Consider the following 25,682-nt stretch of genomic DNA (forward strand, 5'->3'; position numbering starts at 1 on the left):
AAGAAAATAGAAAGTAGAAGCTTATTTTTATCACTCCAAGTGTATATTCCATTCATCACTAAACTTTTTAAGGATGTTAATGCCAGTAGTTTGTTAACAGAAACAGCTGTATAGACACAGCTTTATGGTGTTTCAAGTCTCTCCAAATTCTTTTTATGCTAGATTTAGCGTGGCCTATTGCAGAATTTGTTATTCCTTTTCCCCAGGTATTCTTTTTGATATCCACATTGGATTTCTGGGTTCCAGTCCCTTTCCTATCACTTGTGGTTCCCACCATAGCATCAAGTTCTTAAGGAAAAACAGCTCCTGTTTGAGGCATGCCCTCTGATGGATGAGCTCTTTTGAGCTCTTAATGTTCTTACTGCTTTTAGAGAACGCTAAGGATTTTGGGGCAAAGGAACTAATACTGAAGTAAGCAGAGCAGTGAGACTGGGAGAAAACATTTACAGGATATTCCTGCCCTTGGTTTTATCGTCTCATCATTTAACAGCAGCAGAGTAAATGGGTCTGCTAATGAAACAGCACTGAGAGGTTAGGTCATTGGAAGCCTTTTTAGTCATTTTGTGCTTTTCAAGAGCGAATTTGTTAGAATTATGCTGAATACCCACTTAAAGCCTCAGCTGATAACCCTACCTGTGTTTTATAACTCTGCACTGTCAGAACTCATAATAAGTCAAACATTCTTTCAGTGGTGCTCATAAGGGAGGGAAAAAAAACCCCACAAATTTAAGAGTAATTTCAGATTGTAAATGAAAAGGAGAGGCACGACTGTTCATTTGCACCAATCATGCCTTCCTTTCATCTGCTCTGATTAGGCCTGGTGCGGTTTCATCAGACTCCTCCATCACCGAGCTGTCACTCCAGCCGTCTGTTGATTGAAAACAATCAAGGCTCTGATGGCACAATTATTCTGACCCTTTAACTAGAGGCTGCTGTGATAATGAAAGGTTGATTATGATAGTTTGTGCCTCTTTCAGTTTGCCAAGAAGGTTAATTTGGGCATCAGACGGATGTTTAATGGGCGCTTGCTGGCTACACTGAGGTAAATGAGAACGTGCAGTCTTGGATATTGCACGGATATAGTTTGGCTGTCAATCATTGTCATTTGGAGTTTGTGCCTCACACTCTGGAAATCACATTTTATTTTTTCCTTGGGATTTAATTTATTCTGTGCCCTGAGGAAGTTCTTTCACTCGGTGACCTTCACAGCAGCTTTCTCTGCCTTTTTTTTTTTTTCTTTTTTCAAATGGAGCTCAAAGGCACAACACATCTAGAAGAGCATTTTTCTTTCATTTTCACTTAAAAATGGAAACTTTAAAAATCCGTCCTTATCACTGCCTTCCAATAGAGCAAATGTTTCCATTCTGATTGTGTGGTGGGGAAGTATAAACGACAGGGATACTTTAGCCAGTTTGCTAATGCAGCAGCTCACACAGTTGTGCCCTGTTTCGCACAGTAACCAGCAAATGCAGTAAATTTAAAATGGGCACCTATATGAAAGTGAAGGCTCCGTTCTATCACTAGCATGTCTCACAACAGTTTGTGGAGTTTCTGCTTCCAAACACAGCATCTTACTCCTGTTAGCCTCCTTCTTGGCAAACATAGGGAAGGGGTTGAGGAAAGAAGACAGATACTTGTCTGTGGAAGCACTAAGGTTATTAAAAGTTGCAAATTTCAATTTGTATAAATCCAGCACCTAATCTTGTAGCTATTTGAAGTATAGGCTAAAAACGATACAGACATCTAATAATGCTGGTATATACAATGTGCAGCTCACATTGTATTATAATGAGCTTTGTACCTCTTTCATGCATACCCTTTAAAAAGAAAAATAGAGGAAAAGAAAAAATAAAGGAGAACCTTTATTTCTGTCTCCAAGATATGCATAGTGGTCTCATCATATATTAGGCACCTGAGAGCTAGAATCGTTTTGCCTTTTTTTGTTTGTTGTCTTTATTTATTTATTTTTTTCCTCCAATGAACATTCAGCAGCATATTTTTACCTAGTCTGGGATATTTTTTCTCACATATCAATTGGAAAACAATTAAGTCTATAGATGTTAAAGTGACAGCATCATAATGATTATAATTTTACTTCAAGTGTTCTATTTTCACATTATTTTTTTCTTGTTTTCAAAAAACCCTATTTGTTTTTTAATAGTAAGAGAGTCATTAGGTGATCATTCAGTCTCACCTGAGAAGGCTCAAAATTGAATTAAGTCATTGAATCCAGTTGCTGTTTTAACGTAGCCCTTATTTAATCAACAGTTCTGTTTAAAATGCTTATTTAAAAAAGAAATGAGAATGGGATTGTGTATATATGGTCTCACAAGATTCCTCACTGCAGTACACCACAAATGATTATTTTTTTATCTCTATAAAATAGTAAAATAGACCTCAGGGATGCTTCTTAAAATTATTGCTTAGTTGTGTCTTGTTTTTGTTTAATCAATGGGAACTAAAAAGATAATTTGTAGAGAAGTGCGTCAATCAAGTCAATCAATAGTTTTTACTACTAGAAAAGTAATGCGCGGTTTAATTTTCATATTAACTTGTGGAATATGTGACAATGAATTATTTTATTTTATAGATTCACTATGTTTTTAAAGTAATGGGACTCAAGCAAAGTCCGTTTCATCTTAAAGAAAGCATAACTCATTCTGTCAAATTGTTTCTGGTCTAAGCCTGACGGAGTTCAGAGTTTCCCCACGTGTATACTTTTTATATCAAACTCATCTCCAACACAGAGGGCCTTCTGCCCTCATACACTCGGATGACATGCCTGCCGCTGTCCTGCTCTCACGCAGACTGTCCACCCAGACTGCGCCCCTCAGCAGTGATGTTCCCGCTTAGGGCCTCTTGCCCTTCACTGCCTGCCTGTGCTGGCCGTGCTTCTGCTACCAGACTGGACCTGGTCATGGGGCCCAGTTTCTTTTTCCTCTTCAATGTGTCCTTCGCTATCTTCAGGGTTCACCTTGCTCTTCCTCCTAACCTGATAAAGAATGTCTCAGACCTGTGATTTCCCCAGATTGGACTCCTGCGTTCTTTCATTCAATATTGACGGTTCTCAGTGAGGCTGCAATACAGTCTTTCTCTCAACTATCCTACAGATTCTCTTTTGCAACAGCTAGTGCCTTCTACTCATTCCTTCCTCCTCCACAGTTCCCTCTTCTCTCACGAGTCTTCTGAGACTATCAGGCAGCTGGTTCTCCACCACAGGGCCATCTCTCTACATCTCTGATTTCTTTGCATGACTGCCACAGGCTGGGCTCTCTAGGCCACTTCTCCCACCCGAACTAAGCCCTGTCCCCCTCTCTCGGCTGCTTTGATTCCTTACATGCTTGATTTCTGTTTTGAGACCCATCTGACATTTATTGTTTGTAATGATCCTTGTGTAACCCAAATCCTTTGATATGACTACCTGGGCATTGGCCCAAATCTTCTCTGAAATTTCTATTTGGATTAAAAAAAACATCTGTGATCACTGTGGTGAAGAGTGTATCTTCTTCGATAAAAATATGATTTGTATGACCAGCTTGGCCAACATGGTGAGATCCCATCTCTACTAAAAATACAAAAATTAGCAAGGCGCGGTGGTGCACACCTGTAATCCCAGCTACTCAGGCTGAGGTAGGAGAATTGCTTGAACCCAGGAGGTGGAGGTAGCAGTGCACCAAGATTGTGCCAATGTGCTCCAGCCTAGGTGACAGCGTGAGTCTCCATCTCAAAAAATACATATATATATATATATATATATATTTTTAAATATGTGTACTGTACTCACAGGTGTTGCAGAGTAGAAATAGAGGATTCATAGTTCCCTAGTTTTTTATACTATGATGAAATGAAGTTAGAGAATGCAGCGCAAAGTATGCTCTTTAAACATCAGTAGCCAGACTGAAATTCACCTAGTACAGGTAGTCAGTGGTGCCATCACATTGTGTGTATCCTTTGCAGCTCACTGACTGTGTAGACCCTGGCTCCCCTTCCCCAGCTAGCTGGCAGTGCTCCTTGTCCTATCCCCCTGACAGTAGAGTCTGGCCCTGACAGTGTTTAGTCCTGTGCTGCAGTTTGTGGGTTCCCCCATGCCAATCTCTACGCCCCATGACTCTAAAACATGTTTAAAGTTACCTTTGACTATTCTTTTGTTTTTGTTTGGAGGCTTCCAACATTAAATCCTTAAATGCAACTTGGGTACTTTCTGGACATCTAAACTCATCATAGTACCACTCGCTTGAGGGATTTGACTGTCTCTGTGTCAGTGACCTGGGGCAGCTACTTGAACCCCTGAGGTCCATTTGGTCATAATATTAAAGATTTGATTTCAGATGGTGAGCATATTTGCCAGTGAACCTGCTTTGTGCTCTTGGCTCATTATTCTTTTTTTTTTTTTTTTGGTAGAGACAGGGACTCCCTATTTTGCCCAGGTTAGTCTTGAACTTCTGGGCTCAGTCAGTCCTCCCACCTCGGCCTCCCAAAGTGCTGGGATTACAGGCATGAGCCACTGCATTCAGCCAAGCTCATTATTCTTGAATCAATTCATGAAGAAATATTCAAAGGCTTGATGCTCTCAGGATGCTCTAGGGCATGTTTACAAATTAAACAGTTTTTTAACCATAAAATGTATAAATGTGCCAGCAACATTTAAAACACCAATGAAATGACAACATAGAAAGATGGTTCTTGTGTGTTTCTGAAAAATCTGTCTACAAAAGGCTTAAACTTCCAGATTTGCAGGATTCCCCCCGACAATTCCAAATTTCATTAGAATATTTTACAGGAACATATCAAGACACTCAAAATCAAGAATAAGCATCGAGTTTTATGGTATTAATGGAAGTGAATGGCAAATGAGAATGTTGATATATACTGATTAGAATCTTCTTTGTCACCAAGTTTCTGACATAATGGACACTTAAGAAATTGAGAAGTGTTTGTAATGGGAAACCCAAGCCAAGTAATGAAAGTGACTTATATGTTGAGTGTTGTACAAAAACAACTGGGTTTAAGTCTGTCTCTCCCTTTTCATTCATTCATTCATTCATTTGGTCATGCTTCTCCAACATTGAATTTAACAAAGTCACAGAACTTAAATTACTGGATTAGAATTACTGAGTTTGTGTGAAATATGGTTAATCATAAGAGCTAGTTTATAATCTGTCGTACTGCCATACTTTTATTATTACTTTAAATATGTGAAGTATTTAATACTATGTAGCAAATTTCTTATCAACTATAGCAATCTCTCAAAATTTACATCACTAACACACAATATTGTATTACATAAAAATGGTCTGCATGTGATGGCTTTATCAAGAATTCAAAAAGGGCTGGGCACGGTGGCTCACGCCTGTAATCCCAGCACTTTGGGAGGCCGAGGCGGGCGGATCATGAGATCAGGAGATTGAGACCATCCTGGCTAACACTGTGAAACCCCATCTCTACTAAAAATACAAAAAAATCAGCCGGGCGTGGTGGCGGGCGCCTGTAGTCCCAGCTACTCAGGAGGCTGAGGCAGGAGAATGGCATGAACCTGGGAGGTGGAACTTGCAGTGAGCCGAGATTGCGCCACTGCACTCCAGCCTGGGAGACAGAGCGAGACTCCGTCTCAAAAAAAAAAAAAAAAAAAAGAATTCAAAAGGATAATTATATTGGGGAATACCTTCATCTCTTGGAGGCATATTGCCATCATATAAATTCTGTACATTGTCTAAATATCAGTTTACCAAGCACCTTCACATATCTTATCGCATTCAGTCTTCTGTAGAACCCTATGACATAGGTATTACCATACTTGTTTTACAGAGTATCAGTATGTTGATAAAACTGAGTATCAGTATGTTGGTTTTTCATAAATGCACAAATACATTAGGTTGCAGAAACAGATCTTTTGACATCAAGTCCTGTATTCTTTTCCTTGTGTCACATTTACCTCTATAAGCATATACCAATTCGTGACAGAAAAAAGCATCAGGATTTCCCTAGCCATTTCAGCTGACTTCACCCTGGTAATGCATCCCTATTGCATGCAGTAGCTAGGAAACAATGGGGGGAGTTGTGACCCACGTAAGGTCGCTCTAGTCCCTATTGCCAATATGATACAGAAGGGTTTTCTTTTATTGATCAAATTGGTTTTCTCTCATTTTCCAGTGTTGTTCTAACAATATTAACTGAATATCTCAGTGACCACATGCAAAGTTCCTTCAATATCTAGTAGGACATGTTATATAAATATGCAGGAGCTATCATTTTATTTAGAAGTTTCAATCAATCCAGCATTGAGTAATGCTCTGATGCAATCCCAGCCATCAGTGACTAGATGGATGAATATTGTCTTTTGGCTCAGATACTATGATCAAACCATTGAAGGGAAGTTATAGGGTGTTATTCTATAACTGTACATGTGTTTTGCTCAAATATGAGGAGACCAAGAAGTTTCATTTTTCCTACAACATTATTGGCAAGGGTGGTGCTGTTTTTTATTGTCCTGTAGGACATTTTTGCCATTTAAAAGTTTTGTATATATTAGATATGGAATGGGAATGGTATATATACATCTAAGTTTTAGGTTTGGGGGTACACGTGAAAGTTTGTTATATAGGTACACTCATGTCATCGGGGTTTGTACAGATTATTTCATCACCCAGATATTAAGTGTAGTACCCAACAGTTATTTTTTCTGCTCCTCTCCCTCCTCCCACCCTCCACCATCATAAAGGTATATTTACCTCTGTGAGATAAATATAAATATACCATTATATATAAATAAACATATATAAATATGCCATTATATATAAATATAAATATACCACTGTATTACATCATGGAGGGAATGGTGCATTTAAAGACAGTCCAGAGGTAAAATGTATGTGAACAATTTACTGAAACTTCAATTTATGTATAAGATCTCTTTTTTTTTTTTTTTTTTTTTTTAGATGGAGTCTCACTCTGTCACCCAGGCTGGAGTGCGGTGGCGCTATCTCGGCTTACTGCAAGCTCCGCCTCCCAGGTTCACGCCATTCTCCTGCCTCAGCCTCCGGAGTCGCTGGGACTATAGGTTCCCACCATCACACCCGGCTAATTTTTTGTGTTTTTAATAGAGACGGGGTTTCACGGTGTTAGCCAGGATGGTCTCGATCTCCTGACTTCGTGATCTGCCCGTCTCGGCCTCCCAAAGTGCTGGGATTACAGGCGTGAGTCACCGCGCCCGGCCATGTATAAGATCTTATTCTGGGATTCTAACCAATATTACCTTGAAGCAGTCACCTTAATAAATTTGAAATTTTTATTATTCGGCACAAATTTTATTTTATTTTTACAAGAGATGGTATTATTATTCAATTTCATAATATAATCTGATCAAAGTTGTTCCTAGGGAGAGTGACTATGATGTAACCCACTTCTCCGCATGTGGCCCCACGTGCACGTGCACTTTCATACGTGCAAACATTCACGCAGACATTTCAGCCAAGCAGAGTTTAGACAAAAAAAGTCACCTTGGTTTTCAGAGAAGGGGTTTATCAAAACTATCTGTGCTACAGAAACCTGTGACTTGGATACTAGATTAATATTGGTTGCTTCTACCACCTGTAGGAAAATTAGAGAATTCTACTTGACAAGATTTCTGGTGGATCCATAGGTAACATATATCCTAGAGAAGGAGGACACTCTCTCATCAACTAATTTATTTTACAGATGAGAAGCCAAATAACGGATCCAATATCAGCCATATACTCACGTTGCCCTTTTAATATTGGCTTTTCAAAGATCAGCTTACACTGGTGGCTGAATCTCACAGGTAAAAAGGATATCATAGGTTATTAACTTCACCTCTTATCCTATCTCGATTTTCTCTTCATCTTGATATAAAATTTACCTTTTAAACAAATCCTCTTTTGTTATTGTTATAAGATTGAGCAAAGGGACAACTCGGGTCACTTTCGTGCACCCCCTTAAATATCTGGAACTTACAGGTGGCAGGTCTCAGGGTAGTTTTTGTTGTGATTCTTCCAGTCCTGTGTGTTTATCCCCATTTGTGGGAAAGAGATACCTTTAGTTGCAAGGGCTTTTTGCTTTTGGAGTTCTGAAGTATGTACTTAAAAAAATATGTTTAAAGATGATTACCAGAGAACAAATCATATGTTAAAGGTGAACGTAATAACATTTACCAATCTTTCAATTTCACAGAATTTTAAAGGAACAATGAAATAATGTATTATTATCATCTGTGATAAACTGAATATTGCTTTAAAAATCTGTCAGGTTTATTTTTTCTTACAGTATATGAGCCCGGGGCCTCATCAGATTTGGTTCCATTGAAATATATTTCTTAGAAGAAAAAATAGCCTATGCGTCTTACATAAGTCTGTAGTCAGCTATAATGGTTAATGTGCAATCTCCCTTGAAAGATCTGTTTTACAAGGAAAATGTTGACACAGTTTTAATTATAGCACTCAGGTGAGCACTGTTATAATTTTTAATATTCCTCCATGGTAACATTTTCATTGTTCTGGTAAAGGAAAATGCTCTGATGCTGAGTCCCTAGTTTCTGGTGATTTTGGATTTTATGGGAAAGTTGTCTTTTTGAACTGAAACTTTTCATTCGGTCTCAAAGAAGAGAATGTAACTATAAGATCTGTCGCATTTATTTATTAGTATATACTTTTCTCTCTATGGCAGTTGTTATTCTGGTTTATTACATCATTATTTCACCTTACATGACTCACGTTACAGAGGTGAGCTTCTGTGTAGTATTGCATGGCAAATCGCGACACTTGCTCACTTGCATTAGGGAAACATCACATTTTTAAAGAAACTGTATGTAATATTAAAACAGTAACATGCTAAAGTTTTGCCTTCATTGGAATTCAAGGTGTTATAAAATGACATATAAAACAATGTACTTTAATATAGAACGATCACTGAACTCTTCCCTTTGAGAACACAAATTAGAAGATAAAGAGCATGTTCGATACTCTGTTTAGAAAGGAAAAGATTCGTCGATGCATCATCATCCATTCTATTAAAACATGCTTTCCTGGCTTCCTGCTGCTTGTTGCCCAAGAGCTCGTCAACTTGCCCTGCTCTTTGATGGAGGTTCAGGAGTGAGTTTTTGACTTGCTCCTGTGCCCTTCCTTTGTCTTTTTCTGAGTTTGAAGAAGTGTGGAATTTATGCTGCCTTTTGTGCACTGAGGGGAAACTGGTGCCCTGGCGTATCTCAATGGGATGACAAGACTGGTAAGGATATGGACACTTGTGCTTCACAGCGTGGGATTCTGCAAAGAGGAGGACTTAGTGTGCACCTTCAGCAGAGCTGTCTGCATCCAGATTTTACATAGGAGCACAATAATAGCTGCCCCTGGTCAAGGAGCAGAATAAAGGCTATCAGCAAAAATACTAGTCATTGCTTACTCAGCTCTTCATGATGAAGTAAAAGACAATATTTGTAGACCAAGACAAAAAAATACTTGTTACTTTAAGGCAATGTCATAGGGCTTTATTCTTTGTTAGCATTGCTTAAAAGATTTGATCACTCATCTGATGAGAACCTGCTTTTTAAGGGCACTTGTATTTATATGTATTTGCAAGATATAAAGACAGTTCTGCGGAAGAGTGCAATGATGTCTATTCTTGAATTTGGATGACTTCATAATTAATGTATTTTCTGGAAATCTGAGAATAATATCTTCATTGTTTTGGCATTCCTTTGGGGTTATAGTGTATAATATATATGGGTATATACAAACAGAATTCAAAACATCCACTTCTTTAAAAGGATCGGGAATTTTAGATGTCAAAATAGCAGCTTCTATCTGAGTGTGTTTCACATGAACAATAAAGGAATTAGAATCACAATATGAGGACTTGATAATGTTAGGAATATAACATTTTTTCATATAATTGATACATTTCTGAAATACATATGAGTAAATTCCATATTTTAATTGCACTAGGGCAATATTTGTGGCATTTAGGATTATATACTATTATGTTTAGGATTATATATCATATATTCTACTCTGTAGAATAGCAATCAGTAGGGATATGCTGAGAAAACTAAAGGGAAGGGATTAGGGAAGGGATTAGTTGTTCTGTATATTTTTGGGCCAACTTTAGTTAACAGGAAATAATCTAGAATTAAAATACATTTAAAAAATAGACCGGGTGCAGTGGCTCACACCTGTAATCCCAGCACTTTAGGAAGCCAAGGCAGATGGATCATTGAGGTCAGGAATTTGAGACCAGCCTGGCCAACATGGTGAAACCCCGTCTCTACTAAAAATACAAAAATCAGCTGGGTGGTAGTGGCGGGTGCTTGTAATCCCAGCTACTCGGGAGGCTGAGGCAGGAGAATCGCTTGAGCCTGGGAGGCAGAGGTTTTAGTGAGCCAAGATCGCACCCCTGCACTCCAGTCTGGGCAGCAGAGTGAGACCCTGTCTCAAAAATAAATAAATAATAGATACATAAATAAATAAATAAATGAATAAATTAAAATATATATTCTCATAAAAAGTGAAGCAATAATTCAAGATTCCAGACATGTCCTTTCCCCTCAGTATTTGTTCTGTAATTACAAACTCTTTAATTGGTATCATAAACCTATTGTCTTTATTTCTGAAGTAATCCATAAATGAGGCTCATTGAAAAATACTGCCAACCTATTTTGAAGCAAAGCATTCTTATTTTTAAAGCAGAATTTTTCTAATTTATTGAATATAGAAGTTATGTTTGGACTTAGTGCATTTGCCTGGATTTTCCCTTGAAATAATTATTGATGGAAAAATAATGACAAGTAGATATAATAAAAAATACATTGTATAGGTTAAAAACTTAGTTTCTAGTTCTAGCTTTTCTGCTAATTCATTGTATGACTTGGGTTAAGTCGGTTAACTTGTGTGGATTTGATTTCCATTTGTAAAATTGAAAAGCTTGAGCCAAATGGACTCAACTTTCTTCTTGCTCAAATATTTTATAAGTTATGTGAAGGTTTAAAAGACTACAGTGCCTATTGCCTTGCCAAGAATCTCAAATAGAAGTGGCCAACACCAAACATGTGAGGGAGGAAAACAAGGGCTTATGTATCTATGTTTAAGGCACTGAATGCTGCAGTGTGGAGCCTTGAGGGCTTATAAAAGCCTTATAAGAAAGCCATAAAGATGAGATAATAAAATAGAAAACTGAAGCCTGTGATAGATAAATATGTGTGTGTATGTATGTGTGAAGAAAGAAATTGATACTATTTGTTTAAGAGAATGTGAGAAATAGCCTAAAAACAGGATTTTCCATTTATGCAACAAATATTTATAGCAAACTGTGGGTCAGGTGCTGTTCTTAGCAAATATCTGAGGATCAATTGGGTTGAAGTTGGATTAAACTGTACTTAATGTTCCTTTTAGGAAGGAACAGTTCTCCATTGTGGTCAGGTGAACTGGGTCAGGCAGGGTGCTTGAGAGGCCTCCTGTTGTACGTGGAAATAACGTCCACTGTGTTTCAGGTGGTTTAGGAATTGTCTTACCTAATGGCCATGTTTCCTAAACACTCTTTTGTAATGTTCTCCTAAACTGAATCTGTCATTTCCTTTCCACTCTTGCTGGCTTGGCCACCAGAAAGGCTGCCTGCTCCATTTTCTTCCCGATTAAATCCTAGAATTTAGGGTGATAGGGATTTCAGTATGCCAGAATAAATAAGCTAGAATAGGATTCAGCTTACCCTGAGTTGTGCTTTCTCAGTGTAATGTCATTATTTTAAAAGCCACCAGTTCCAAGAATAATCTTTTTCAAGCTTAAGCACCAAAATATACCACAAAGCTAACTGTTGTCTTTGGGTTCTATGATGCCGCAATGATAAATCAGCTTTCTTCTTGCTGTAGTCTCTAAGCTCCTTAAATGGGCTCCAGGATTCCCTCCACCAGCATGGCAGTGAATAGTGTCAGATGAGGTTCACAACACAAGGTGATTTTGAAGTGGCCCATTGTTTTGAATTTTCTTTGCCATTTTAAAATTATTATTTGAATAAACAAGAGTTATCTGTGATTTCAGTGGGGTTTTTCCTTTAGATTCTTATGAATGTAAAAACAGAGCACAGTAACACTTTTACATTTATGTGTTTATTATTGCAAAGGCAAAAATGCAGAGTGTTTCTATGGCTTACTTTATGTTATCAGAATCAGCCATCGATTTATAGACTGTATAGAACCAAGGTCTCAAAAAATGCTACCTCATCTGTAATATTAAGCTAATTAAGTATCCTATATCATAACCTAAGCATTACTTCAACTTCATTGGATTTATACCTGCTTAAATTTAAAAAAACAGAGTGAATTTTCTCTGGTAAGGCAGCAATTTACCGTAGTGGATGGAACAGTTAATATGTACAGCTTCCTAGAGTAACTAAATTCATGACAGCCTGATAGGAGAATACTGTTATGAATGGAAATCTGTCCAAAGCCTTCCTGTTCAAAGTGTGGTACGTGGGCCAGTGGCATATGCAACGAGGAGCTTGTTGGAAGTGCAGACTCCTCATCCTCCAGTCCACCACCTACTGAATCAGAGCCTAGATTTTGACCAGAAACCTCCGTGTAATTTGTGTACATGTTAAGTTTGTAGTTGGCGACAAGATAGTTAGTTGTAAATTAGATTCACCTTTGATCTGGAACAAATATAAACCCAACAAGTAGGGATGATGTGTATAGTCTGAAAATATTAATAAATGATAAAAGTTGAAAGTTACATGAAATCTATGAGAAGTTAGAAATGTTGGAAAGAAATAAGATAAAAATATCTCAGAAAATGCAAACTAATAGTTATGCAAAAAATATTCTGTAATACATAGTATTTGGAGAAATTGAACATAGAAAACATCACGACACATGTGATGTGGGATGATGGTAGACTACAAACCAGAAATTAATCAGTAATAGATCACAGTGGTCACTGTTCTATGGCCAATTTTATTCTTTAGAGATTTTCTTAAAAGCATAGCATAGTTGAGGCTTGTGTGCTTCTCACGCAGTTAGTAATACTGTTTGCTAGAAAGATAAACCGGAGGGTGTTCAGAGATGGGCTAGAAGATTGATTATGGCATAGGAAGAACTGATTTATGAGGAGAGAAAAATAATTAAATGGGCAGCACTATGCTATAAAAAGAGCCTATGGAGACATGGATATTTATCTAATGTCTCTAGTGCTGTTTCCCGTAGTATCTATATGAAAGATGCAGAACTGTAAGGATATAAGAATGCCAAGAAATTGGTTGCAGAGCAAAGCAATATCAGCTAGAATTACTTGATTAAATTAGGAACAATAGCAAATATTATATTTCAGAAAATTTTACCTGGTGCCTAAGGAATGACCTTGAACCAGATGACTTTATCCCTGAGAACTTTTGCAAAACTGTGGGCAAAGAGTGGAAAATTATTTATCAAGTTGCTGAACAGTCTCCCCAGAAATAATTGGAACCCCATCTCTTGAAAATTCCAAGATTAGGGTAGGGAAAATCTAGGGTGCGGCATGTGGGAACTGTCTCCACTTCTGGCAGAGACCTGGTGATTGATGAGTATCATTTTTCCATATCACTCATTTCTTTTGCAATATCTTTGATTATTGCAGATATTACCGTACATAGATAATTTTTTTTGTCAGGTTCGTACCTTATTTAGTTAAAATTGCTACCTTCTATAAAGGCATCTAGAGCGTATCGCTGGTCTGACCTCTACCGTGTCTGCCTCCTTGGCACCTAGCGACATTCCTTTTTCATTTCTCTCAGTCTGTCACTCATTAAGAGATGCAATTCATTACATTGCAGAAGTGAATTCACTTCCACATTCACTTGATTCAGAAAACAAAAAAGACAAGCCCCAAATGCATCTCGACTTTTGGAACCCTTTTTCAAATAGATGCAGAAACTCTGAATGTCCGAAATCATCCAGCGCCTTAGAGAGTTTAGTGATTCTTTTCACTAGGATGAAAACCCAGTTTGTGTTTGCCAAGGAGCAGTGGTCTGAGAATATGACATTTCCTTTTCCCTCCCTCAGTACACTTCCCCCCCATCCCCTAGTGAAATCTATCATATGAACAGGGAAGTCCAGAATCCTGATTCCATGGTTCAAAAAGGAAGTAAAGCACAATAAAATTGAAGCAGGATATTTTCCTTGACATCTTTGCAGGCGGGAACTGGAGCACAGGTGATGGAGCTAGCTGGCTATTTCGGCGCTGGCAGGGGCAAACTCAAAACAGGCACCTCCTGCTGTTGGTGTGGGGGTGGTTGTGGCACCTCTAAGAAGAGATGAAAATCATATTGTTCTGAATTGCTTATCTGATTGCTGGGCCAAATGCTCATTCTACTTAGTAACATTTCTGCAGTTTGTAGCAAAACCCTTAACATTATAAAATAACAGATAGGAGCCATTTCAAACCATAAAGGAAGAAAGGAAAGATACCACAGAAAAGTCTGGAGGCGGGGTTCTTAGCCAACCACCCATTAAATCTGGGACTGGGTCCAGTCCAGGGGCCTTCCAGCAACACTGAGGAGTGGCCTTGGCCCGATGCCTTCAGTTGCCCCAGGACTTTATTCTGGTCCCACATGGTGACTAAACCTCCATGAAGGGAAATAGAGCCAACATTCCTTTCACCTGAGGGAAAGAGAGAGATGGCAGGGTTGCATCCTGTCCTCTGCAAGGGTCATAGCTCAGAGGAAAGTCTGAGGACAATAAGAAACAGATCTGCATTTTACTCACCCTTCTGATGTATCCTAGGCAGGTTCCCAGAGGAAGATCCTGGGCGGGCCCCCAGTTTCCCTGACCCCTTCATGGGCGGGAACTGGAATGTGAGTGCTGGAGCTAGCCAGCCGCTTCAGCGCCAGCAGAGGTGAACTTCACTCACTCGAACCAGCTGCACCCAACCCCTCATGGGAGGGAACATGCAGGTGAGTGGGTGCAGGACCTGGCAAGTGCTTTTGGGCACTGGCAGGAGCAAAACTCCATGCAGGCCCCACTGCACCATTTAGTGGGGAGTGCCTGTAGCCCCCAAAGCCCTAGAAGGAGTGTTACAGTCTGCCCTCTTTTATCTTTGCCATCTGTGGGTGGCTTAAATATTAACAGCTCAGTGGAGGGTCACCCTTTTGGCACCTGAGTTCTTGTCTGGCATTCAGGAGGAATGAAGTCACACAAACAAGTTGAAGATGGTAATTGTGGGGGATTTTATTGCCAGTGAAAGTGGCTCTCAGCAGAAAGGGGAGCTGGAGAGGGGATGGGGTGGGAAGGTAATCTTCCCCTGAAGTCTGGCCATCACCCACCAGACTCCTCTCTGAAGCTATGCTGTCAAGCCATCCCTCTGAAGTCAAGCCACTTCTTTCCAATTGTAGTCTCTGACATCTAGCTGCTGCTTCTCCTCTTGATGTTCAACTGCTTCTCCCCTCTGCTGGCTGGGTCAGGGGTTTTTATGGGTACAGGATGGGGGGTGGGGTGGGTCATGGGTGGTTTTGGAAAAGTCAACATTCGAGCATAAAACAGGAATGTATGTTCTCACTTTGGGCTGCGGTGGCAGGCTTGAGGGTGGGACCCTCACTGGGACCCACCTTCTTCCCAGAATTTCCTGCCTCCTGCCCCTATCAAAATTATTTAATATTCTCTTTCTTTGCTTCATTTTTTTCTGCTAATTCCTTCAGACTCACATTCACATTGTCTGGGAAATCTACTTTAAGTGCTGCTAAGAATAATTCATATCAAATACGTTGACTGAGATGTTAGATATACTTCATTATGCTGGTGTCTGGGAAGGTTTGCCAAATGTAACTATTAAGTCACACTAATTAAAATAATTTAGGTGCTCCATAAATGAACTGTGCTTTTTTCGTTGATGATTTTTTTTTTCCCCCGAGATGGAGTCTTGCTCTGTCGCCCAGGCTGGAGTACAGTGATGCAATCTCAGCTCACTGCAATCTTCACCTCCCAGGTTCAAGCAATTCTCCTGCCTTAGCCGCCCAAGTAGCTGGAACTACAGGCATGTGCCACCACGCCAGGCTAATTTTTGTATTCTTAGTACAGACAGGGTTTCACCATGTTGGCCAGGCTGGTCTCGAACCCTTGACCTCGTGATCCGCCTGCCTCGGCCTTCCAAAGTGCTGGGATTACAGGCATGAGCTACTGTGCCTGGCCCTGATGATTTTTTTTTAATTAAAAAAAAGGAGAATTTCTTAAAACTGAAGCAGTACATTGTCATAACAAAATTAACAATAATTTTTTATTTAATAATAAATGTGTAATTTTATTTATATGATTTTATTATAAATAAAATTAAACAATAATTTTTATTATTTATGACAATGTACCTTCTTTAGTTTTAAGAAATTCTCACTGCTGATATCAAAATGTTATAACTCCTTTCCTTCTTAAAAGAGATCTGAAAGGAATAAAAAGGTTAGGATTACATTCCGCTATTATGTACATAATGCAAAGATGATCTCCTCTATATTCTGTTTTTGTGAAAATGACTCTAACAAATTGCCAATATCTTACATGTGCAAATAACAACTGTCTTCAAGGTAAAAATTAATTGAGGGAAAAAAATTAATAGGTTAGAATCTTACTCTTTCTTTTATTGCTTCCTGACTGTTATACCTACTAAAGGAATGTGGGGTGGGAGGGGGAGTCTTTTTCTTTCTAAATCATTCTACTAGTGTTATATTGATTTTCTCTCAAGTACACCCTGTGGTCTCAGATGATCACATATTTTCTTACGTTACTCATATTGATACAGCACCTTGGCTTATGGGTTGACATATATTACTTGAGCTATGATGACACTGCCCACCATTGACATTTCCTGGTGGTGGGGTGTACTGAGCCTCTTATGCATGAAACATAAGGGAACAGGCTGTTTCACAACAGTATTTTTGTTCTTTGAAAATCAATTATTGTTCACCCCAAATGATATCTGAAGCCCCCATCAGTGTTGCTTCACATTGTTTGTTACCCTTACAGCAATGTCTTGAGTTCTTTTGTGTCTTTGCTGATACAGAATAAAAGTTACTCATCTGGGCATCAAAATATTCCAGTTATACTGTTTGTAAGAAAGTCTGTATTATTCCCTGCCTGGAAGAATACAGGTAACCTACCTATATGCTGTTGCTTTCTCTCTTTCTTTCTTACCTTTGTATCTCTTCTCATCTCGCTTCCCTCTGTTTCAGCTAGCTGTGAGGTGGTTGGAACACAACTGCCACTACCAGCACATGGACGAGCTCCTGCAATACATCCGCTTTGGCCTAATGGATGTGGATACTCTCCATACAGTTGCCCTGTCCCACCCCCTTGTCCAAGCAAGTGAGACTGCAACAGCCCTTGTCAACGAGGCCCTGGAATACCACCAGAGCATCTATGCACAGCCCGTCTGGCAGACTCGCAGGACCAAACCACGGTTCCAGTCAGACACTCTGTATATCATTGGTGGGAAAAAGCGCGAGGTCTGCAAGGTCAAGGAACTTCGGTACTTCAATCCCGTTGATCAGGAGAATGCTCTCATAGCCACCATTGCCAACTGGAGTGAGCTGGCTCCCATGCCTGTGGGAAGGAGCCACCATTGTGTGGCAGTCATGGGGGACTTCCTGTTTGTGGCTGGAGGGGAAGTTGAGCATGCCAGTGGCCGGACGTGTGCCGTGAGGACTGCCTGTCGCTATGACCCCCGCAGTAATTCCTGGGCAGAGATAGCACCCATGAAAAACTGCCGGGAGCATTTTGTGCTGGGTGCCATGGAGGAATACCTCTATGCAGTTGGGGGCAGAAATGAACTACGCCAGGTTCTACCTACAGTTGAGCGATATTGCCCCAAGAAGAACAAATGGACTTTTGTTCAGTCCTTTGACAGATCCCTTTCATGCCATGCTGGATATGTGGCTGATGGTCTTCTTTGGATATCAGGTAGAACACACCTCACGTTGGATTTATCAAAACACACTTTCATTGTGGTATACATTTAAAAGTCAAGCTTGAATAGTGTGGCCATGTGTAATTGAAAGATTGAAACAAGCGTGCCATTTTAGCTAATTAACATTCATTTATTGAGCACCTACTCTAGAGAGCAATGTGATTGGAAATAATGCGACTTTCTGTGACTTTCTGAGTGATTAATGGAATAAAAATTCAAGGTGGAAATTGTTGGTCCATCACAACTGTTTTTTTCTACCAGACCTTCTCCTGTCAGCTCTTGATTATTCATGGATTGTATTGCACAGCTTGTGGTTTATCTAGATCCTTTGCTTTTTCTTTCACCCCTGGCTGCCTGACTAGAGCCATTTCATCAAAGACAAGGCAAGAGAAGTAAAAGCCCAGTTAATCAATTTTTCTGGGTATAGCAATAGGTATATATCCAAATAATCACTATGCTGTGCATTGAGGGAGGGGATTTAAGTTAACAAAACAAAGTTGTTGTTGTTTCAGATAGGGTCTCACTCTGTTACCCAGGCTGGAGTGCAGTGGTGCCATCTCGAATCATTGCAACCTCCACCTCTCAGGCTCAAGTGATCCTCCCACCTGAGTCTCCCAAACAGCTGGGACTACAGGAGTCCAGCACCACACCCAGCTAATTTTTGTATTTTTTGTCAAGACAGGGTTTCACTACATTGCCCAGGCTGCCCTCGAACTCTTGAGCTCAAGCAATCCACCAGTCTTGGCCTCCCAAAGTGTTGGGATTACAGGCGTGAGCCACTGCGCCCAGCCTAAAACAAAAAAATTTTTAAAAATTATCTGTGAATGGTAATTACTTGTGCTGTTCTAACCCTTCATTCCAATTTACTCTCCCATTTTTACTGATGGTACAGTTTGAGCTCTAGTTTACCTTTCATCTCTTGAAAACCTTTTGATTATGGAAAGAGTAGGGAGACTAGAATAATCAACCCCATCTACCCACAACCCAGAATCCACAGTTAACTACTCCTTGCCAATCTTGTTTTCTCCACACCCACAGACCCTTCACACCCCTCTGGGCTGCCTTTTTGCTTATACAGAAGGAGTCTGTGAGGCATATGGCTATCAACATCACATTATCAACCTGTGTTTTCAATCTTAGTTTTGAGAAGGGCCCCAAGTGTTCTCCTTTGAAAGGTTTTTCTATCAGGAAGAAAGCTGAATTTTCTCCCAGTTGGAAGATACTCGTATTGTAACCCAAATGGAGCTTGTTGGATTTCTATGTCATCAAGCACTAAGAGGAATAGAAAGGGTAAAAAACTTAAATATTAAGAATAATCCTGATGTTTGTACTTAGAAGAAATCATTACCTTTAAGTACACCTGCAAAGGCTTCTCAGCTTTCCTCAATAATCATCTCTAGTGTTCTAACACCTGCTCTGACAAAATTCTCCCTTGCACTTCTTTAAACTAAATTCATTTGGACTTTGACTGTTTGTTCTTCTGCTGTCCTCAATAACCAGGAAGACAGTCACAGGCTCAGCTTCTCTGAGTGGTGCCTTAGTTATTGGCAACTCACTGATTTTTATTGACAGAACCTAGCTCACATCAGAGTTTAAGTGCTCAATAAATTAATGAATGAAGTGAAGACTAGGACTAAGGAAGCAGATAGATGAAGAGGATCCAACATTTACTGGCTCTATACTAAAGAAACATTAGAAACAAGTATGTATGTTAGTATATGTAGATATATTTAAATTAAAACCTCATTTATCTAATTACTGTTCCTTTTTCTTTAAATATATATGTCAGGAGTTAATAACCACCAGGACTATATTATTTTAGCTGTGCTGAAGAAATTTCAAGCTAGGCAGCAAATAAGTCTTTGCTAATAGAAGGAACAGATCTGTACTTGTCTTGGATGGCAAAACAACGGTGGGTTTATGAAATCAATGCCATTTATGTTTTCTCCCATTGAGATTCCTTCCATTGACTCATTTAGTTTCACATATTATTAAAATACTGTATTCCTAAATTTTGCACTGCATTTTCTAAGTTTTGTATGAATTTCTCGTAAATATTTGAATAAATATTCCTTGTGTTTTGGCTGTAAACCTAGCTTGTAAAAGAATGCTGGGTTTTCCCTTACATAGTCTTAAAGATATCATGATTTAATACCTTCTTTAGTGAGGCCTTAAGAAAGCACAGAAGCTCCTCTTAGACTCGCTAGATCCGTTGTCCTGGTATCAAGTTGACTTCCCTTTCAATATGGGTCTACATGTTTCCTTTTCCATTTTATTAAATCTATCAACTTATTACAGATCCTTATTGCTGTCTCACTTTGTTTTTCTCCTACTGTGAAAGGAAATACATTTTCTTTGTTCTTGTTTTGCACTAATATATGCTGCTTGTGTTAACCATACTTAATGAAAACAATCACAATTTTCTCAGGTTTGTTTCTCCCTACTGTGTACTTGAGATGAGAAACTCACTTTGCTGTGTACAGTACAATACCTTTAATTGGAAAGAAGAGGAAATCGCCAGTGACATTTCTAATGCCTTCAGTCGTCTGCCTCTTTCCTCAGGCCCAGCTTATAATAAATCAATTGTGAATCTAACCATGAATAGGGAGGGGTGACTAGATTTGCTAATGGGCCCCTTAACAAAAATACAGGTATAGTTCACCCTGCCTATCACTGAGTTGGGAGTGTAACCTGATTTATTGGAGCAGATGCAAATGTTTGAGGCTATTCCTTATCCTTTACCAAATAATCATGTATTTCCAATTTAATTGATGGGGGCATCCTTCTGGTATTTTGCAAACTTTGCCTGAGGTGGGGGTAGTATGGATTATAGAAGGTGGATTTTAGGGTCTTGGTTCTGTTCTCTAGAACACAGAATGAATGTTTCTTTAGAGACTTGACATTTCCAGCATGCTCATTCCCTCTCCACACCTCTCCCCCGTTTCAGTCCATTTTGGGGTCAGGAAATCTTGAAACCTGTTTATAGTTTTTAAAGTATGACAAGCAGAAAGGAATTCAGAAAATCATGCTGTATGTACATATCCATTAGCATTTAATTAAAGATGTTAGAGTCGAATTTTACAGGCTCCTGTAGCGTTTGACATTGTGACCCAATTCACAAGTGTTCCGTACCATTCTGATTTGAAATTCACAGTATCAAAGTAAAATAAGCACTTAAATATCCTACAGCTGTATTTTTAAAATATATGCTCTCTGTTGGAAGGTATACTTTGTGAACTACTAAAAAACCTTTTTTTGTGTGTGAGGGAAAATTAATACTGAGCTCATCTTGAAGAACAGCTTATTTTTTTCATTTTCATCAAATGATAACAAAATAAGAGGCTAACTGCAAAGTTAGTGCTTTAAAACTATAAAAATAAGACAAATGTTACTGCATTTGCTCAAAAGCAATATTAAGTGCTTTCTTGATTCTCTTGGTGAGTGTCACACCCTTGTAAAGGATAGTGCTGAGTCACAGATACATGAAATTCATTTAGCAAACATACTTCCTGCCCTCTAGGAGCTGGCAATCAAATAATTTTTCAGATATTTCGTTAATGAAAGGACATTTGTTAAACCTTCTTTAACTCCCTAGAAGCTATGTGTATTTTCATCTTGATTAAATTTATATGAAGTTTGCATTGCCCCATTTTAAATAACTTTAATTTATTCAAAGCTACTAATAGGACTTGGGTTTTTCTAGTATTAATTAAAATAATGTAAAATTTTATTAACATTTAAAAATAGAATTGCCTTATCTTTATGCAGATATTGTTTTACTTACATCTTGAGAACTGTAGACAAAGCCGGGTGCAGTGGCTCACAGCTGTAATCCCAGCACTTTGGGAGGCGGAGGAGGGGGGGATCGCCTGAGGTCAGGAGTTCAAGACTAGCCTGGCCAGCATGGTGAAACCCCATCTCTACTAAAAATACAAAAATTAGCCGGGCGTGGTGGCAGGTGCTGTAGTCCCAGCTACTTGGGAGGCTGAGACAGGAGACTTGCTTGAACCCGAGAGGTGGAGGCTGCAGTGAGCCAAGATCATACCACTGCACTCCAGCCTGGGCAAGAAGAGTGAACCTGTATCTCAAAAAAAAAAAAAAAAAAAAGAATTGTAGACAAAATATTGGGAACTAAAAGCAGGCATAGCAGAGCCTGAGTTGTGGTGCACTGAGACCACAGACTGTGGTCACACACAAAAAGCTTGTGCTGCATTTTTTATCCATCATGAGATGCTGAGCTAAAGTTCCTAACCTCTCCAAGTCCTGTTCCGGGATAGTGCTGGAGCATTAAAGTAGCATATAGTAGAGGGAACAGACTTTCAAACAGGTAATTAGAGGGTGACAGCAGAAGTCTTTCCAAGGTACAAAAGTAGTGCAAAGCAGGGAGTGACTATTGCAGAAGGCATGAAAGGTAGCACCTAAAATAATTGAGGAATTATTTTAACCCTGAAGGTGCCTAACTTAGCTTCAGGTCCATTAGCTACTTTCTATTATCCATTAACTCCTCCCTGTCCTCATACTTGAACTTCATGGTCCAATCACTTCAATAATTATCTTGTCCTCTGGGAAACATGCAGTGTTTGACAAACCCAGTGATCTGCTTGGTCTGTGTCTGTACCTAGGCAGCTCCGCCTGTGGGAGGAGGACAATCAGCAGGAAGGCTTGATACGGGTATATTCTCAGCACATCATGCACAGTGGCACTCTTAGCCCTCTCTATACCCTACTGCTGCTCTCTCACGCCTTTCCTTCACTGGCTGGAACTTCTTCACTTTCCTCAGAACCCCCTCTTCTCAGACTCAGAGAGAAGATCTTGCCTTTGGTTTCTCAGAGCAAATGTAAGTGAGATAATAGGAGGAGGAGGCAGAGAGTGTGACAAGAGAGATGGATAAGAGTTTGTCTGGAGAGGAGCTAAGGGCAGAAGTTTGGGAAACAGTAGCAAGGAGGGTGCAGGGTTAGCAGGTACTAAGGAAGGAGCCTGAGAATGTGGAATGGGCGGGGTCAGAGGAGGAGGAGGAGTGTCACAGAAACCAAAACCGAAAAAGAAGGTGCAGTGAGAGCTGTTCAATACTACAGGGATATTAAGGTCCAAAATATTTCCACTGCATTTTTTACTTGGGAAAATTTTAGTGAAAGCAGTTTCAGGGGATTGGAAGAAGGTGGAAACTAGAATACAGTAGTTTAAGGTATGATAGAAACGTGAGGAAACAGAAACCCCAGGTACAGATTACCTTGGCAAAAAGTTAGGATAAAGCCCGTCTTAGTCTAATACTAATGAAAAAGCGTATTATCTAAACTTCAATCCCCGAATCTGAGCTTCTCAGACAACTTTCCAATTAAGAATCTGGCTTCCTGTATACATATAGGGAGAGAATGTGCTGTTTTTAGTTATACACATATTTTAGTTCATGTAACAGCCTCATTTTTTCACTATAAATTAATAAGCATTTTGGCTTTAGGAAGAATAAACGCGATTAAGAAGGAAAGAAAGGAAGGAAGAGGGGAGTTTGGCTGAAGAAAGGAAGGAAGAGGGGAGTTTGGCTGAGTAGTTAGAAGAGGAAATCCAGAGGTGAAGGAGGGATTTTGTTTGTTTAAGGATGCAAGTGCACTAAGCATATTTGTAAATAAGGAAAGAGAGTGAAATTGAAGGTGTAGGGAGGAGGGGCATCCATTTGGCTGGTAAACGCTGAGAGCATTTCCCAGGTACCAGGAACAGTGAAGAGTCCTGATGATACAATATTGACAACAGACACAGAGTCCTGAAAGGCAAGAGGGAGCTGGGCAGGTGTCAGGTCTTGAACTTGAGAAGGGAGGGACCCTTAAGCCTGGAGGGAAGGAGATAATTATGGGTGTGAACCTAGGTAAGCTCACAGGTGAAGGGCAGGAACCTGAGGAGTTTCTTGTAGATTGATACAAATGAGAAACAGGTCTGTCGAGATTGTGCCTGTCCGGACTAAGTAGAGGGCCTGAGGAGAGTGACCTTGGAATAAGCCTCTGAGAGAGAACAGAGGGAATTAACCGGTTAAATAAAAATAGGTGTACAGAATCCACACTAACTTTGGAAACCACAAAACTGTAGTGGCTCCGTTTTCAAATTTCTGTCGTTTTATGGTGCTCAGCAGAGGACTGAAGAAGGCAGGTCTGTGGATTCACTCATGATGAAAGATTTTGAAACTGGAATAGTCCAGAGGATCCTCCTGGAAGGAGTTCAGCAAGCTAGGATCCCAGTTAAGTGAGAGGCAAGGGCTGACGGTTTGCTCCAGTGTGTGCTGCGGGAGTAAGGAGTAAGAGAATGCTCCTTGTTGTCGCTGGAGGCAGCCATGATGTGAGGAAGCCACTTGCCTGATAGAGGTTTGGAGCTGGGTAACTTGGCGCATCCACTTAAAAGTTCCTAGTGAATTGGAATGTCCATGAATAATTAAATCTTCGTTGCTTTAGATGCTAGCAACCAGTTGCCCCCAGCAGTTACTTTTTCTTTTTTTCACTTGTGCCCCAATCTTTTCTACCCCACATCTGAAAGAGATGAAAAGAAAGCCACTGTAGTATTGAACTGAGGTGGAAACCAAACAGAAATGTAGTATTCTACAATGCTTGTTAGAGAGCTAATGATTTAAAGGAAAGAAAGCAATCAGATCACCTACATTCTCCAAATAATTAACAAAGTTTTCATCCTAAACTGTCTTACCTGTATGCCAAAGAAGTTGTACTTTGTTTATTTACCTTCACATCACTGCCCAGGAAATGGGGCTTGAAAAGGTTAAATGACTCCCCAGATCACACAGCTTAAACAGCTGACAAGAGTTAGAATTTGAACTCTGTGTCTCTGGTTCTTTAGACCATGCTTTTCCCACCAAACCACACAGGTTACCAGTTGTTTATCATGACAGTGAAGGTCTGCAAAATAGATGCTTAAATTGTAAAAAGAACTTCCAAATGGCATAAGACTGAAAGTAAATGATACACAGAAGCAGAGTGCTATCTGGAGATTTGTTTAGAATCAACAATCATTGATTGTCCTTAATTGCTTAACTGTCCATCCTTTACAGGGCAGAGAAGAGACACATAATGTCTCTCTGTGATTTTACAGTTCAGTTTCTAAAACATAAAGTTAAAATGTAAAGAGAAAGGTGATAACATGGATCTACTCTAAAATACATTGGTGTAGATTAGAAAATTGTTTTCTGAAAGGGTTACGTACTACAGGAGTCTAATGGCCTTTAAAATTGGTATTGTAAGGTTTTTTTTTTTTTTTTTTTAATGTCCAAATCATTGGCTACAGAACTCTTCTCATGGAGGGAACCGCTCTTGTTTAGATGATTCATTTGTGTCTAACTAGTGGGTCTAGTAAAAGATGGTAAACTAAATGGTGAGCTGTATTGTTCTACCAAAGAATATTTGAACGATATCATTTGCTTTATTTCCAAGAGGAAAGAAGATGTTTAAAGCTAGGCCATAGAAGTAGGGAATGGCTGAAGAACTTGGTTGATGGTGGAAGGGAGATAAAAGATCCAAGAGCACATCAAAGCTGGGACATTAAAGACAGACAGAGGTGGCCTTGAGAGTTTGACCCTGCTGGGAATGTGCAAAAATATTTGGAGGCAGGATTTCAACTTTCTATAGAATGAAGAATGGGGGTTAAAGTGAATATTATTGAGATTATAAAGAGCAGGTGAATCTAGTTGATATCTGCATTATGGTTGATTTCACCCCCATTTTATCATTTCACTCATTAAATAATACATAATGCATATTTTACATATTTCTG

The 25,682-nt window shown here is 39.4% G+C and overlaps 1 protein-coding gene across 15 annotated transcripts in view; it reads left to right on the forward strand.

Moving 5' to 3' along the window:
• Positions 1 to 25,682, forward strand: part of KLHL32 (kelch like family member 32) — a 214,905-nt gene that overhangs the window by 168,192 nt on the left and 21,031 nt on the right. For 7 of the 15 annotated variants that reach the window (XM_021936810.2, XM_003897934.5, XM_021936812.2 and 4 more), the window contains one exon: positions 17,185 to 17,911. The exons of 3 other annotated variants lie outside the window; for them this stretch is intronic. In XM_021936810.2, the coding sequence (XP_021792502.1) occupies positions 17,185 to 17,911 (727 nt within the window). Of the gene's footprint in view, positions 1 to 7,695; positions 10,219 to 13,454; positions 14,923 to 17,184; positions 18,146 to 25,682 lie in introns of those variants that run through there. 5 more of the 15 variants (XR_001901981.2, XM_017958134.3, XM_009205717.4 and 2 more) reach the window with 4 other exon arrangements.

Source organism: Papio anubis, chromosome 6 (genome assembly GCF_008728515.1).
Source record: "Papio anubis isolate 15944 chromosome 6, Panubis1.0, whole genome shotgun sequence".
Taxonomy (NCBI): Eukaryota; Metazoa; Chordata; class Mammalia; order Primates; family Cercopithecidae; genus Papio; species Papio anubis.